We start from the raw sequence: 14,041 nt of genomic DNA, 5'->3' as shown, positions 1-14,041 counted from the left end.
CAGGTGTTCTAGCAGTGGATCCATATATTCTGTTTTCATTACCAGAGTAGTTGAATGTTTTGCTTAGAGTTTAATAGCAGTAGCTTTTCTAAAACAGGCGTGGTGTTTGCCATTCCAGGCCTTGGAATGTGCATAGAATTCTTGTTGTCAGAAGGCTCCTAGTGCCATGTATGTTCTCATTATGGAGATGTTTTAATATCCTTGGTCTCCTGCCCAGAGATGAGTTTTGAATTTCCTGAGGAAATTTTGCAGGTAATGCTAGAGTTCAAGAGGATGAGCTTTCATTTGGGATCAACACCAGAAGTTTAAAGATTGCATGGGACCGGGGTGTAAAGTTTAAAGTGTCAGAGTATATTCTTAGCATTAAAAAAGTGATTACTTACTGTCCAGTAATGCCTCTACAATGACAGCTCTTTTGTGGCTCCTTCTCTTCAGTCAAAATGCACTCTGTCAACATCAGCTCATTGCAGCTGTCAGGTATTTTGTTGTATGAGCACAATTTTGTGGGTTTTGGAAGTTTTGTTTAGAAGTTGTCCTGTAAGAATCAGTCAGGTGTTTTATGGGAGGGAAGTGAAATCCTTGTGGAAGTGTAAACATGTAATTTTAGCAGTATTTTGAAAAGCAGCATGGCTAGATAAAAGCTGCAGTAAATATTTACCTCACCTTGATTCCAGTTACCAAGTTTGCCCTGGATAATAATTAGCAATAAATTGCTTCTGTTACCCAGAGCTGTGAGGAAGGAAATGCAGTTGTTGCATTGCTCGAGTAGCCCGGGTATGATGATGCTGGAATGGGTCTCAGAGGACATTGGCATCTGGATGAAGTGTCAGCTCTGGATTTTGTGAATTCAGCATCAGCCCTGCTGGGCAGAGTTGATTTCTGCAGAAAGCTTGGAGCATCTGCTTGCTTCTTGTTGGCATTTGCTGTTTTAGTGGGTTTATTAGCCAAGTCACAACCCTGAAACTAGTACATGTTGCTGAACTCTGGGGGGCTAGGTAGTGCAGTAGAAAGACACTTGAGTCATCCCATTTATTTTTCTTTAAGATGATCTAATTTAGAAAAAAAATCTATTGCTTTATTTTGATATAATTTGGACAGCTGACTTCACTGAAATTAGATGGGATGGAGCCCTGTCCCCAGTGGTACTGTCTGAAGCCTATAAACCGTAACACTTGTCTTGTTTTCACTGAGCCCTTCCTTTGAACTGACTAATGTAAAACCACAGGTTTCTCCCACCAAAGATGTAGCTCAAGAGGACTGACTGAAATGCTTCCTTGAGTTTTTGGTTTCTCTAATATTTCTTAAACTAAGAACCAATATGTATGGCACAGTGTGTTTTATACATAGAAGGTACATGTGTGTTTATACATAGAAGATACCCAGGTTCATGATTTTGGAAGTATGTCTGATTTTAGCCCTTGCCATGACTCTGTGTGATTACTGTGGTGCTTCATCCTAATAGAGAAAAATTTGGGTTGGAAAGGACCTCCCTGGCTGGGACACCTCCCACCAGCCCAGGTTTCTCCAAGCCCCATCCAACATGGCCTCCAATACTGCCAGCGATGGGGCAGCCACAGCTTCTCTGGGCACCCTGGGCCAGGGGCTCAGCATCCTCTTGGATCACTTTTGTGGCCATACTGGTTTATTCTATAAGGAAAAGGTTATATATGTGAATGTGTAACTTGCCAGTACTGTGGAAACCACGCTAGCATACCTAAGGTTGCTGTAGCATGCAGGATGCCCTTCTTCAGATCTTGTGGAGTCCTTTGACATCCCAACAGATGCAGTGTCCTTCCACTGGCACTAGGAAGGCTCAGATTTTTCCCTGACTCTTGTTTTAAATGGACTGCCACATGCAGCTCATGAGCAGAAGTCTGCGAGCAAGTGGTTCTTGTCCATAGCAATGCAGCAAAGCTGCAAGATAAATTAACTTTAGTACTGTGGTCAATATTTAATTGAGCATATTCAGACACATATTTTACATGTTTCAGTAGCTCACTGTAAATACCAGGGTTCACTGAAAACTCTTTCACTTTAAGTGTTTAGAACTGCTATTGTTATCTATCGGAATGACAAATTTATAATGAAATTATATTTGGCTGTAAAATTATATTCCCATTAAATATGACATCTTCTCTTGCAGTGACCCGTATGTGAAACTTTCCTTGTATGTAGCAGATGAGAACAGAGAACTTGCTCTTGTGCAGACAAAAACTATTAAAAAGGTATGTATTTACTCTTTTGTTTATGCCATTATTTTGGAAATATTAGCAATACTGGAAGATAGTTCTGTAACTTTATACAACCCTTAAATTGTTGCATACATGCATAGCAACAGAATAATGTATTTTTTCAAACAAGAATAAGAAAACAAGTGCATGTATCTTCAGTGTGCATGATCTGTTAACAGAAAAGCAAGAAAAAAAAAATTCCAAAATGCGTATTTTTCTTTAAACCTTGGGTTGTCAAATCTCATTCCATCATTCACTGTTTCTTTTATCAAAGTCATATTTTAATTATAATTTCTTTGGCTTCAGGTAAAAATTATCATTCCTTAATGATCCTTTTCAAAACTTCCATTTTCAAAATATTTTCCTAAGATGGGCATTGAAAACAGCTGAATGATAGAAGATCAGCTGTAATAAGAGCCTGGAATTGCACTGAAAATGTTATAATTTTTAATTAAAACCTAGATTATTTGTTGTTGTTTCCTAACTTCTTTCCACACAAAAATTCCAACAAGGTATATTGGTCATTATCAAGGCCCTAATAATTTTTTATATTTTCTTTTTGTTTCTAAACTTACTGGTAGTGATGGCAGCAAGGAAAAAAGTCCTAACCCCTGTGAAAATACATAAAATATAATGAGTTTTCATTTTTATGAAGCTTTTTATAATCAATGATTGAACTGACGTTGCAGAACACAATAGTGAGGAAAATCTTGTTACTAAAACACAAAATAGAATGGTGCTGTTCTAAAATCAGAACATTAGGTGTCATGAGAAAACCCACATGAATTCCAGTGAGCTTCTGCTGTCAACTGCCTGAGGTATATGAGATGGTACAGACGATCTCCAGAGGGCCCTGACAGCCTCTGCCTGCTGTGTTACTGTGACTAAAGCTCAGGGCAATCTGGGCAGCAGGGAGAGTGTGAGCCAGGCCCTGAGGGTGCAAGGATCCTATGGATTTTGAGAGAAATCCTTTGTAGCTGTTCCATGAAGTGGGGAAGGGGAGATAGGCAGTGTGGCATGGATGTTTTCTTGTTTCTTTCTTTAATTAATTGAATTTTTAAAATGGTTTTTCAAATTCCTCTTAAAACCACATTGCCTTTCTTTGCAAGGGTGCTGCTGGTGTGAGAGCATGGTTACTAAAAATGTGACATGTTCATAACCTACACATTTGAAATGGCTGCGGTGCAAAAAGTCAGGAGAGGGTGAAGTGAGAGCTTTGCATCAGAGATAAGCTTGTAACAGAGATAAACTTGCTGATTTTGCCAGCTTTGGAATCATATGAAAGGAGAATAAGAAAGCTGCTCAGGAGACCATCATCAATAAACAACCAAAAACCAAAACAAATGTGGAAGATGTGAAAGTGTTGCACTTATTGTATCGAGGAAGAGGGAACTTTAGGGATCTTTGTTGCCCTGGAAGGAAGAGCAAAAGGACAATGTTTGCACAACAACCCAACTGTAGACAGGACTGAGAATGAGACGATGACAATGATGTATTCCTGCATCTGCTTTTTTTCAGTGTTTCTTGTAACTGTCACTTGAAGCCTGGACTTTCTCAGCCAGGTCCATAGTAGTGATATTAACTCATCTGTTGGGAAGTTCCAGTTAGTCATCTCTGGTTTGAACTGTTTGAACTGCCCCCAAAGCAGTATTCTTCCTGTGCAACTTGCAGTCTCTTTTTTTTATAAATAGCTAACATTCTTAGGGTAGATTGATTTTTAATTAAAATCATTAACAAAAACATTTAGCAAAGGCTCAAGAATGATTCTGAAAAACACTGTCAGTTACCTCCTTCAGCTCTGTAGCTTTTCTTTCAATATGAGGGCATCTGACCCTTCTCTAGTTTCTTGGTTTTCTGCTCATTTTTGTCTGCCTCAGCTCGGTGGGTAGCTGTGTGCTGCTGGCTCACAGGAGTGCCCTCAAGGAGGCTGGAGGGGCTGGAGTTTGCCCTTCTGATCCTCCTTTTACAGTAGCTGCACAGCTGCTGATAGGTGTCCTGCTGGAGAGCCAGACCTTGCTGTTGTGTAGAGCTTAGTAAGAGCCAAAGCCATGGAATACTCATTGTTTCCTTACTCTGAAAAAATAGTTGTCAGAAAATCTTCAGGTTCATCTGGTGTGATCTGGCTATTTTGAATTTGAGACTTTGTTCTGATTTACTTCCCTCCATGCATTTAGTAATTCCAGCTGTAAAATTTGAGTATTCCCTTGTGTTTCCTTTTGGAGTTGTGCTCTGAGCAGCCTGCAAGGAGCACTCTCTGCTTTCTGCAGTGGAAGAAGTTGTCTTTGCTCTTGCCATCTTACAGTCTTGCAGAATGCTCAGTATTGTTTTTTTGATTCCTGCTGCTAGGCTTCTGATGTCGTTTCAATGCTTTGAAAAGTCTGTGTGAAGGTGTTTTTGTCCTCAGTTTGACTCTGCTGACCTCTGGAGACTTCACCTGCACATCAGAGTTGTGACAGCACCTGCCTGTCTGCCCATCCATCCTTCTCTGCCTGTCCCACATGGAACATTAAACATGATTTCCCATGTCTCCACAGGCTGAGTCTCCCCACTGAGCTTCATTGCTTAGTAGCATCATTTCTTTCCATGTGCTCATTTTATTTATCTAGTTGAAAAACCTGCTTTGTGTTTGTTCTAATATCCTGTGGAAGATGTAGCTCAGCTTGACTCTTGGCAGTTCTTTATCTGTACAGTGCTTGCCCTTTTTAGGATGTAGCTCTTTTTGCTGTCATTTCCCTGCTATTATCTTTTATAAAGTTATTCATTTATTTCTGGAGTCTTTGTTCTTTACAAGTGTTTTTCTCCTTTGATAGGATTTTAGTGGTTTTACTTTTTTGACTTGACCTACTATTTGTTTAACTTGTAAAGGTGGAAGAAATTTCTGCTAGTTACCAGAGCATCTACCAAAAATTCTGCTGCCTAATACATCAAGTATTTCCTGAAATTTGTATTTGTGGTTAAGCAGCTTTCAGAATTAATGCCTCACTGATGGACAATAGTGCCCTCAAATTTGGTACATGACCATGCTTCATTTGTAAAATTACATGGAAACTCTCTTGCCAATAACAGCTGCATTTAATGAATACAAGTTTTCAAAAAGTAACCTTTTTTTCTTATTACTTTTTTTTCTGCAGACATTTGTGCTCCTTAAGGCAAATAAAGCTGAAAGTTTGTCTGCCCCAACCCCTGTCCCTGCCCTTCACCTATACAAATTATATCCATCTGCCCTTTGCAATGCTCTTATCCTTTAAGAAAATACTTATTGAAAATATGAAACATTTTCCTGCTCTGCCATAAGATTGTTTATTACAAAAGTGACTGCTATAACCATTTTGGTGGATGGGAAGCCAGTTTTTACTGTCAGCTCTTCTTGTCAATCTCTGCTGTGTGACAGAATGATTTAGTGTGAATGATTTGCAGTACCATACTTGTTTTAAACTTATCCTAATTTGAATTGCCAGAATTATTAATTTTGTAGCTCAGATATATATTTTTTAATCAGTTTATTATTTCATGCTTAAGCTTCCTTCAAACTGCAATCTATGTGCATATTTTATTCTCTACCTTCTATTCAGGTTATTAAAACAAAGTTAAAATGCTCCACAGGCTTGGGGAGATTAGGAAGAATATCATACTTCTTCCTTTTGTTGTTTTTTTTTCTGTTTAATTTATAGTGTAATTCTGTCCTTCTTCATTAGCCCAAAAGTTGACCTTTGGCTTAAAAAATGTTGGGGTTTTTTTTTCCCTTTGAGTTTAAACAAATCTAGAGAGTAAAATGTCTTCAGGTTTAATTTCTATAGGTTTTCAGTGATTTGTCTTTTGCACATAGAATCCTATTTATATTAAATCTATTTTAGGATTATCTGACTCAAGTATCCTCCCACAATTAGTTTACTCAGTAGAGAACTTCTAATTAATTCAATGGAAATATTTTTTCCAATTTTTTCACATGCTGGTTTTCTTTTTTTCCTTGAACATTGTCACTTGCATACACGTTCTGGTAGCAGAATGGCAAATCTAAAGAAATTTAAGTATGTAAATATGTTCTTCTTTTACAGACACTGAATCCAAAATGGAATGAAGAATTTTATTTTAGAGTAAGTTTTGCTTTACTTGGAATCGTTACTATACAATCACTGGATGCTTGATAAGGTTGGGAAGAACCTTACTTGTTTGTTTTCATTTAAAAAAATGCTTGTCCTCATGTAATTGCTCTTCTGTTTCTGTAGTGATGGAATGATCATCAGAAATTCACATAAAGTTAATCTAGGAAGAGTTTCACAGTTTTAGATTTTATTTAGAGGAAGTTTTGATTTGTCTGACAAATAAAAAACTCTTTTTACTTGAAAATACATTTTTAGCAGAGCATGTTTGCTGTGATTTTAAAGTGTTAATGCAGTGGCAAATAATAGGGAAAAAAAGGTCAAAATATACCTCATTTTGTAGTTAATTTTAATCTTATTACATCTTAAATGAAAACCAAGCTATAGCTACAACTGGGTGATTTTAGCAGAGAAAAAATTTTTAAACATTTGAAGGGGCTGAAATGGTGATTATCCATCCAAACATAGCATAAATAAGAAGGGCAGTAACAAATTTGTTGTTCAGTGGCTGCAAATATTTTTGCAAGGAAGAATGACTTAATTTTAATGCAGCTGTAGCTTCCACAGAGGAAGGCTAGGTAGAATTTCAGTGGCTTTTAAAATTTAATCTTAGACAGCTGCATGAGAAAAGATGTCATTGTAGATGTGAAAATGGGTGTTGTGTTGAATGCTGTTTCTAGAGCCTGAGCAACTGCCTGCCTTGCTCACAGGAGCTTGATGGAGTTCCCACCAGTATCACTGTTAGTAAACCAACTTTGGAGTCTTTGGTGGAATCTTTGCTGTTAAAAATGTCCCAAAGAGCTTCTCTAGGTTTTTATCCTGAGCCATGTGCATATATAAAATCATCCTTATCTAATGAAATACATTGATTTTAATAACTTGTTCAGAGGGAAAAAACCAGGGGTTTACACTTAGTTACACAGAGTCCATAGGGACTGCCTTGGCACCAGGTAGTGACTGGGCATAAGGTTTTCTCTTTTCATCACCATAATTTCTGCTGATTGCACCTGGGCTGTACCCTGGGACAGCTTAAACTACCTGCCTGTAAACATGCAGAGGAATTTTAATAATTCAGCTTTTCTAGTTAGAAGAGAGTTTTTATTGTGAAAAGATTGCCATCATGTCCCTTTTACAGAGAAGGGAAAACATTTTAGGCTATTTATCTATTTGAAGATATTTCAAGCTCTTTCCCAAATTGGATCCAGACTGCAGACATGGTTTGGAAATGGATAACCCCACCTCCAGAAGCACAGCTCCTTGAGCACTGCTCTCATAACCATGCTGAGTTGTAAGGCAGACTGTAAGGAACAAAGTCACATGCTTTAAAGTGAAGTATATTTGGTCAGGGTTAAGCAGGCTTGTTATGTATATTTTTGCTTATAATTTTAATCAATGTTATTCAAGGTAAGCTTTTTAATAATTGACTTTTCCTAGGAAAAGGCAATACACAAAACTGTCTCAGTTCATGTTGCCTGAACTGCAGATAACAGATCATAGCAGCTCTGTTAAAATGTCCTGAAAATCCTAAACAATAATGTGAATATATAAAATAATGTATGCCTTTCTCTGCGTGTCACAGTTTTCTGGTTTTCTCAAAAGTGGGAAGTCCACTGAACTATCATTCTTCTGTAGTGGAATACTGTTTCTAAATAATTTTAATTAAACAGGTTGGACATTGTGACTGAAAAAACATATCAAGTGGATCGAATACTATAGAACTTTTTTCTTGTTTAATAGTGGCTGTTTTGTTTTCCTGCCAGAGTTTAGGTTTTTTATTTGTTTGATTTTTCCTTTTAAATGTTGATAGTCTTTCTGCTTAAAATTTACTTCAATCTGAATAATTTTCTGGAGGTAGACTTGCTGTTTTCAAGTGTTAGAGAGGCTCCTGTTGGGTTTGCCACAGGCATGTCTATTAATCAAAATCCTGCACTGACCACAGTAAACAGAGCCCTTAATGTCAGGTACTAGACTATTTCTAGGTGCAGTAGTGTTTAGAAACAAAGTGTTCCAGTTTAGTAAAACTAAAGATTTACATAATACCTGTTAGTCCTGTTCTGTTGCTTTGGTTTAATCACTGTATGAACTAGTACCCATACATTGTTATCATCAAGCTAATGAACTTAAAGTGACATTATTTGAATTTTCTCACAGGTAAACCCAACCAATCATCGCCTGCTGTTTGAAGTGTTTGATGAAAACAGATTGGTGAGTGCTTCTCCTAATTTTGTTAAATAAAAGGCTGCCATGTAACACAGCTGATGAAAATTAACACATCTTAAAGGTGTTTTTTTGTCTGTTGCCTAAATAAGTGTGCTAAAAAAATGTAGATAGAAGCACAAAAATAATCTGATTTGGGGACTAGTAAAGTATTAAACACAAAAGTAGTAGTTTGCTGGAACTGAGCAAAGTGGTTCTGCTTAACTCAGACAGAGAAAAACCTTCTCAGTGCAAATCCACAATGTCCCAACCTTTGTTGTCACTTGCAAAGCAGGTACTTCACCTCCTGATCATTTTAGTGTTTTTCCTATACCTTTTAATACTACTTCATCCTTTCTTTGGGTTACGGTTGGCAGTGCTTCACCTTGTACTCAAGATGTGAGTATATGAAGGCTTAAGGTAATGGCAAAATAATGTTCTCATGTTTTCATGTCTCTGCATCATAATGCCCAACATATTGTTAGTGGGTTTAGTCTGGAACTTAATTTCTCTGATGGAATAATTCTTCTAGAGATGTATTCTAACATCCTACTGCTTCTTGGTTTTGTTATGATTAAGTAGATAAGGTTTTCACACAGATATCAATGGAGTGACACTTACTAGGTTAAATATGCCAGCAATGGGGTGCTGGGTGAATGGCTTTTTTTTTGTCTTTTGAAAATTGTAGCACCATCTCGTTGTTCATGAGATCAGGTACTAACATTTTCTTGGATGGGTGCACATAGTTTCTGCTAAACTTGTTTGCTTTGTGAAGGTGGGGATCAGTGTTGGGAAGATCCTTTATTGAAAAAAAAACTCCAATGGAAACATCTGTCTTTGAAAAATACATTCTTTTCCTGTCTTCTTGCTAAACATACAGCAAAGAAAACCAGACAGTCTGTACTTGTCTGGAGGGAAAAAAAGGACTTGGCAGCCAACTGATGATTTTCTCCTTTAGGAGGAAGGGAATTGGTAGATTTGTGACAGTGTGTCTCTAGAGTGGGCTGACTGTGGGTGTATTTATTGACATACAGTGAGGATAATGACCACTTGCTTTATTAAAACTGTCCAATGCCTTCTGATCTGAAAGGAGATCACTGGTCAGATTTCTGAGGCAGAAATCCTGTGCTGGTGACTGCAAAGCAGTGTGCATGGATGGCCATGAGGACAGCCCTGCCTGTGCCCTGGGGGGCTGGAGGCCTTGCTGTTGGGGGAGGACAGAGCAGAAGTTGTGGAAAGGCTTCTCTGTCCTGCTCAGGGGATGTCATGCACGGGGGTGTCTGTGGGTGACTGGATCAGGTGGCAGTTTGGGAGATAAATCCTGTGCACAGTAAGAGTGAGAAATGACAGTTTTGGCATGCTGACTGCAGTTGTATTGCTGGAGATTTCCTGTTTCTGTATGCAGCACGGGCCTTACAGTGGCAGATCAAGTAGGACTTTGTGGCTGACCCATTTTCTGTTCTCCTGGAATCCTACTTCTGTAGGCAATCTCCCCATGGGCTCATAACCTGCTTACAAAGGCAGCAACCTGTGGTTAGGAGCCCCTTGCTTTCCCTCCAGAAAGTACTGAGCTATTGACAAAGCAAGTATGCTGGGGGTTTGAGAGCTGCAGATTGCCATCAGGTTACATTCACAGGATGAGGGGGCTCTGAACTGATTATTTTGACTTTACCCTGGAATAGTTACTGTCAATGTTTCTTTGCATGGGGTTTATTGCAAGAACTTTTTCTTCTTCACATTCCCATATTATAAAAGCACTTTCTGTCTTTGTACATCCTTTACATTGTATCCTCCAATCAAAACAGAGAATATATGATGCAGACTTCATTTTCAGTGCACAGAGAGACTGTGTCCTTTCAATAATACATTTTATCTGAGAAATAAGATAAACTAATACCAGCACCTGTGCTTCCACGAAGCAATCTACAGTACTGTTGCTGTGTAGGAGCTATTCATGTTTTTCTTCTTGTTGGCTCATGGTTCACTAAAAACAATAGGGGATTGTGCTGTCTGTTGGCAGCTCCATGTTTTAAGCTTCCATTTCTCTTGTGATTGGTCATTTTCTGTCTTTTAAAAACAAGCAGGGGTTTAAATGTCTAGATAGAGTGTTGATTCTCCACCTAGAATTTTTAAGAGCTGTTGACAAAACTTACCTTTCAAGTTCTCTTAGGGAATGAAGGTCCCTGTCTGAAATGAAGCTACATTCCTTGCTAAAAAGTTTGTTCTCTGGTGTGTGCTGTTGTGAGCACACTTCCCATGTGAGTGTCCTCAGACCACGGAGTTTTTGTGTTGTGATAGAGCTGATTTAGGGTGCTTGTTTTACGTTCTGTTGTATCCTGCCTGTCTGTTTTTCTGCTGAGGTCTTTTGGCTCTCGGAGAGCGTAGCTGCAGTCCGTGCTGGCAGTTGTACTTGTGGTAATATTGCTAACTTTCTGGCTGGAGCCTGGCCAGCAATGGGCAGAGTTTCTGTACGGTGTTGAAGGCAAATCGGTACAAAACGACATGCAACACCCGTCTCCGGTTCTCACTCGACTTTCCTGCCTGGTAAAACTGAAAAAGAAGCTTTGTCTCCTGCCATCTTGCGCATTTCTGCTGCCTTTATTGTGTGAGATATCTTTGCCATGTGTATGATTGCTTTGTTTGGTGGGATTTTTAATGATAAAAGGGACTGTGCAGGGTAGTGTAGGTTACATTGCGCTCACGGGGACACTATAAAAGTTGGGGCTTTTTAGAGGCAAGAAGTTTGTTGCCTAACGTGTTATGAGCACAGTTAAAATTGAAAGCATAACCGTGCTATATTTATTCGTGTTCTGCCATGATAGTCTAATGCTTTAACACATACCAATATGTTAACCTTAAAATGATTTTTCTAATTTGCGTGTGGAGTTGACTTAAACTTTTAACACTAAATCAGAGTGTTGTTGTTAAATGTTGTGTGTGCACTTTATACGAATGTGCCTTGTGAGTATGATGTGGTGTAGATTTATAGCAGTGCCGAGTGTGCCTCGGTGCCTCAGTCAGCTGTGAGAGCTCTCCCGCTGGGGCCGCTCCTCTCTGATGGAAAAGGAGCAGCTGTGAAGGTGCTGTTTCAGGCTCTTGCTGGCATTAAGCAAAAAAAAAAAAAAAAAAAAAAAAAAAAAAAAAAAAAAAAAAGAAAAAACAAACCCCCCAGCAGCTTACATTGGAGAAGGGGAACCAGGCCACGTGACCCCCACCATCCTACCCTATGTCACAGTGTGTAGGAGCGCTGATTGCTCTTACCCAATCATGCCTGGAATGCTGCTTGCCACTTGGGCTATTTCTGCTATCTGTCGCTATCAGGGCTGCAGTGCTAACAGTTTGGCAGATGGGACACTTTTTCGTGGAGTTTATGTCTTTGGTTTTTAACTTCTGGCAGTGCCTGAATTGTTGCTGTTCTCCTTCTCCTTTTCTTCTCTCTGTAAAACCATGGCCCACCGGCTGCGGTTTCATTTTGGCTCTGGGCGAAGCAACACAGCCCCCGAATCAGAGATCCTTGACCGGGAGAGAGAAGATGACTTTTTCATGGCATTCCACACTCTGCCAAGAAGGAGCAGTCCTCACGCTTTCTCCCGACACGGAGCAGATTACGGTGGTGGTGGCGAGTTGCAGGAAGTGGGCTCCTTGAAGAGGAGCACATCCATGTTTATTCCCCAGCTGCTGAACAGCATCGATGTGCGTCCCACCAGAAGCTCGTCCATGCAGATCTCTCTCCAGCGCAAAGCTGTGAATGGCTGCGCGGATGAGTGCACCACCCTGGAGTCTCCTGAGGAAAAAACACTTCCTTGCAAAGTCTCTGACTTCAGGGAGCATTATGCACCCCCTGCTGAAGACCATGCTGCTTCTCCCAGCGCTCCAGAGGTGGTTCCTGGAGATTCTCCACCCAGGCTGACGGAAGAGCTCGGGCAACAGATTAATGGAACTGTTTGCTGTAATCGTAGAATACTTTGTACTATTCCTTCCAGTAACCAAAGTGAGGATGCTTCATCAGCTGCCCGAGAAGGTGAGGCCAATGAAGCAGCTTCAGGTCTAAACATAAGCGGTGTGAGGATTCAGCATCGGGCTTCAAGTGCAGACGTGCCACAAGTTACTGTGCTGCCCTTTGGTACTGAGGCTCAGAATCGTGCTCCCACCCCTGAACCACGGCGTTGGTCTTTGCAGCATGTGCCAGATATGTCAGCAAATTCAGGGAAAAAGCTCTTTGTTCTTCAGTTACAGCAGTCACAGACAAGTGGTATGGGTGCAGGAGGCGAATATAACTTTGGTTTTACTGGAACAAAAGGGGACAGATTGGTCAGGTATCCTCGGATACGGCTGGAAAGGAGTACTTCTTACCCTGTTCAGCCACCAGCAGAAGAAATTAGCTCCACAGGTGATGGATTGAATTCAGAACCCCATGGAAATGGCAGGAGTGGGTCTAGAAGCAGCTCGGTAGAGCGGATTCCTCAAGGGCAGGGATGCTTGTTTAAAATCAGACCAGATCAAAACACAAGGCAGCAGCACTTCAGGATTCTTGTCACCCGTGGTCCTGAAGAACAAAGTCAGGTTGTTGGTAAAGAAGGTCCTGCAGCAGCCAGCACCACAGTAAGTATGATGCTGTGTATGCTATGCTAGTAACACACAGAGCTGCTGTGCAAAGGCTCCTGGGCTCAGGCAACTGGAGCTCTTCCATTGTTAGTGCTAGAATGTTCTGCCTGTCTCTGGAGCAAGCCACGAATCATCTCTATTTCTAAGCTAACGTAACTTTGCTCTCAGTTATGATTACATCCAGTGTAATATTTTGAGATCCTAATGTCACATGTTTCTTAGTTCACTGTTACATCAGCTGGAAAGATTTTTAAAAATCAGAACATTGAAATGGCAAACTAAGCATTCGTGTTAATTTAGTTGTCTGGAACCTTGCTGCATGAAGAATACTTCCTGAATTCTGCTTCTAAAAAATGATAGTTTGACACCTAAGAGTAGTGCACACCTGTGTACTGCCACGCAGTTTTAAAATGTCTATTATACTGCAATAGGAGCTGAGACTATAGAAACCGTACAATAATTCTGATCAAGATATTGACTTAAGGTGCCAAGAAGTTTTAAAAAATAAATCTTAGAGTTGGTTGGGGGCTTTTTGTTTGTTTGGGGGTTTTGTTTGTTTGTTTGTTTTTGCCTTCTGGTAGTAAAAAACATGTCCTGTTTTTTGTGTGCCACGAGTCCTGATCAAACAACTGTACAAGTGGCTTGGCACAGCTCAGTCTTGTTTGTATTTGCCTTGATTTTGCTTTAAGATGACAAAATTAATTTTCTGGTTTGCCTCTGTTATAGTGTTATAATGATAGTTTGTTTCTAAGCAGCTTTTTAAAAGACCAAAGCAGGTCTGAAACTTTAAGGGTTTAGATTAGTCATTTGCTTAAATTGCTTTACTGTGCAACTTAAGACTGGCCGCTTAAGTTCCTAAGCTCAGTGATGCTGTATATAGAATAGTAAGCCCTCTGTCTCCAGCTGTGA

The 14,041-nt window shown here is 39.8% G+C and overlaps 1 protein-coding gene across 12 annotated transcripts in view; it reads left to right on the top strand.

The window, feature by feature from the left end:
- Window positions 1–14,041, top strand: part of LOC139790134 (E3 ubiquitin-protein ligase NEDD4-like) — a 119,718-nt gene that overhangs the window by 46,978 nt on the left and 58,699 nt on the right. For 4 of the 12 annotated variants that reach the window (XM_071731558.1, XM_071731557.1, XM_071731556.1 and 1 more), the window contains 3 exons: window positions 2,144–2,225; window positions 6,287–6,325; window positions 8,483–8,536. In XM_071731558.1, coding sequence (XP_071587659.1) covers window positions 2,144–2,225; window positions 6,287–6,325; window positions 8,483–8,536 — 175 coding nt within the window. Of the gene's footprint in view, window positions 1–2,143; window positions 2,226–6,286; window positions 6,381–8,482; window positions 8,537–10,949; window positions 13,130–14,041 lie in introns of those variants that run through there. The other 8 variants (XM_071731550.1, XM_071731549.1, XM_071731560.1 and 5 more) reach the window with 7 other exon arrangements.

Source organism: Heliangelus exortis, chromosome Z (assembly GCF_036169615.1).
Source record: "Heliangelus exortis chromosome Z, bHelExo1.hap1, whole genome shotgun sequence".
Taxonomy (NCBI): domain Eukaryota; kingdom Metazoa; phylum Chordata; class Aves; order Apodiformes; family Trochilidae; genus Heliangelus; species Heliangelus exortis.
This window is presented reverse-complemented; position numbering and strand designations above follow the sequence as displayed.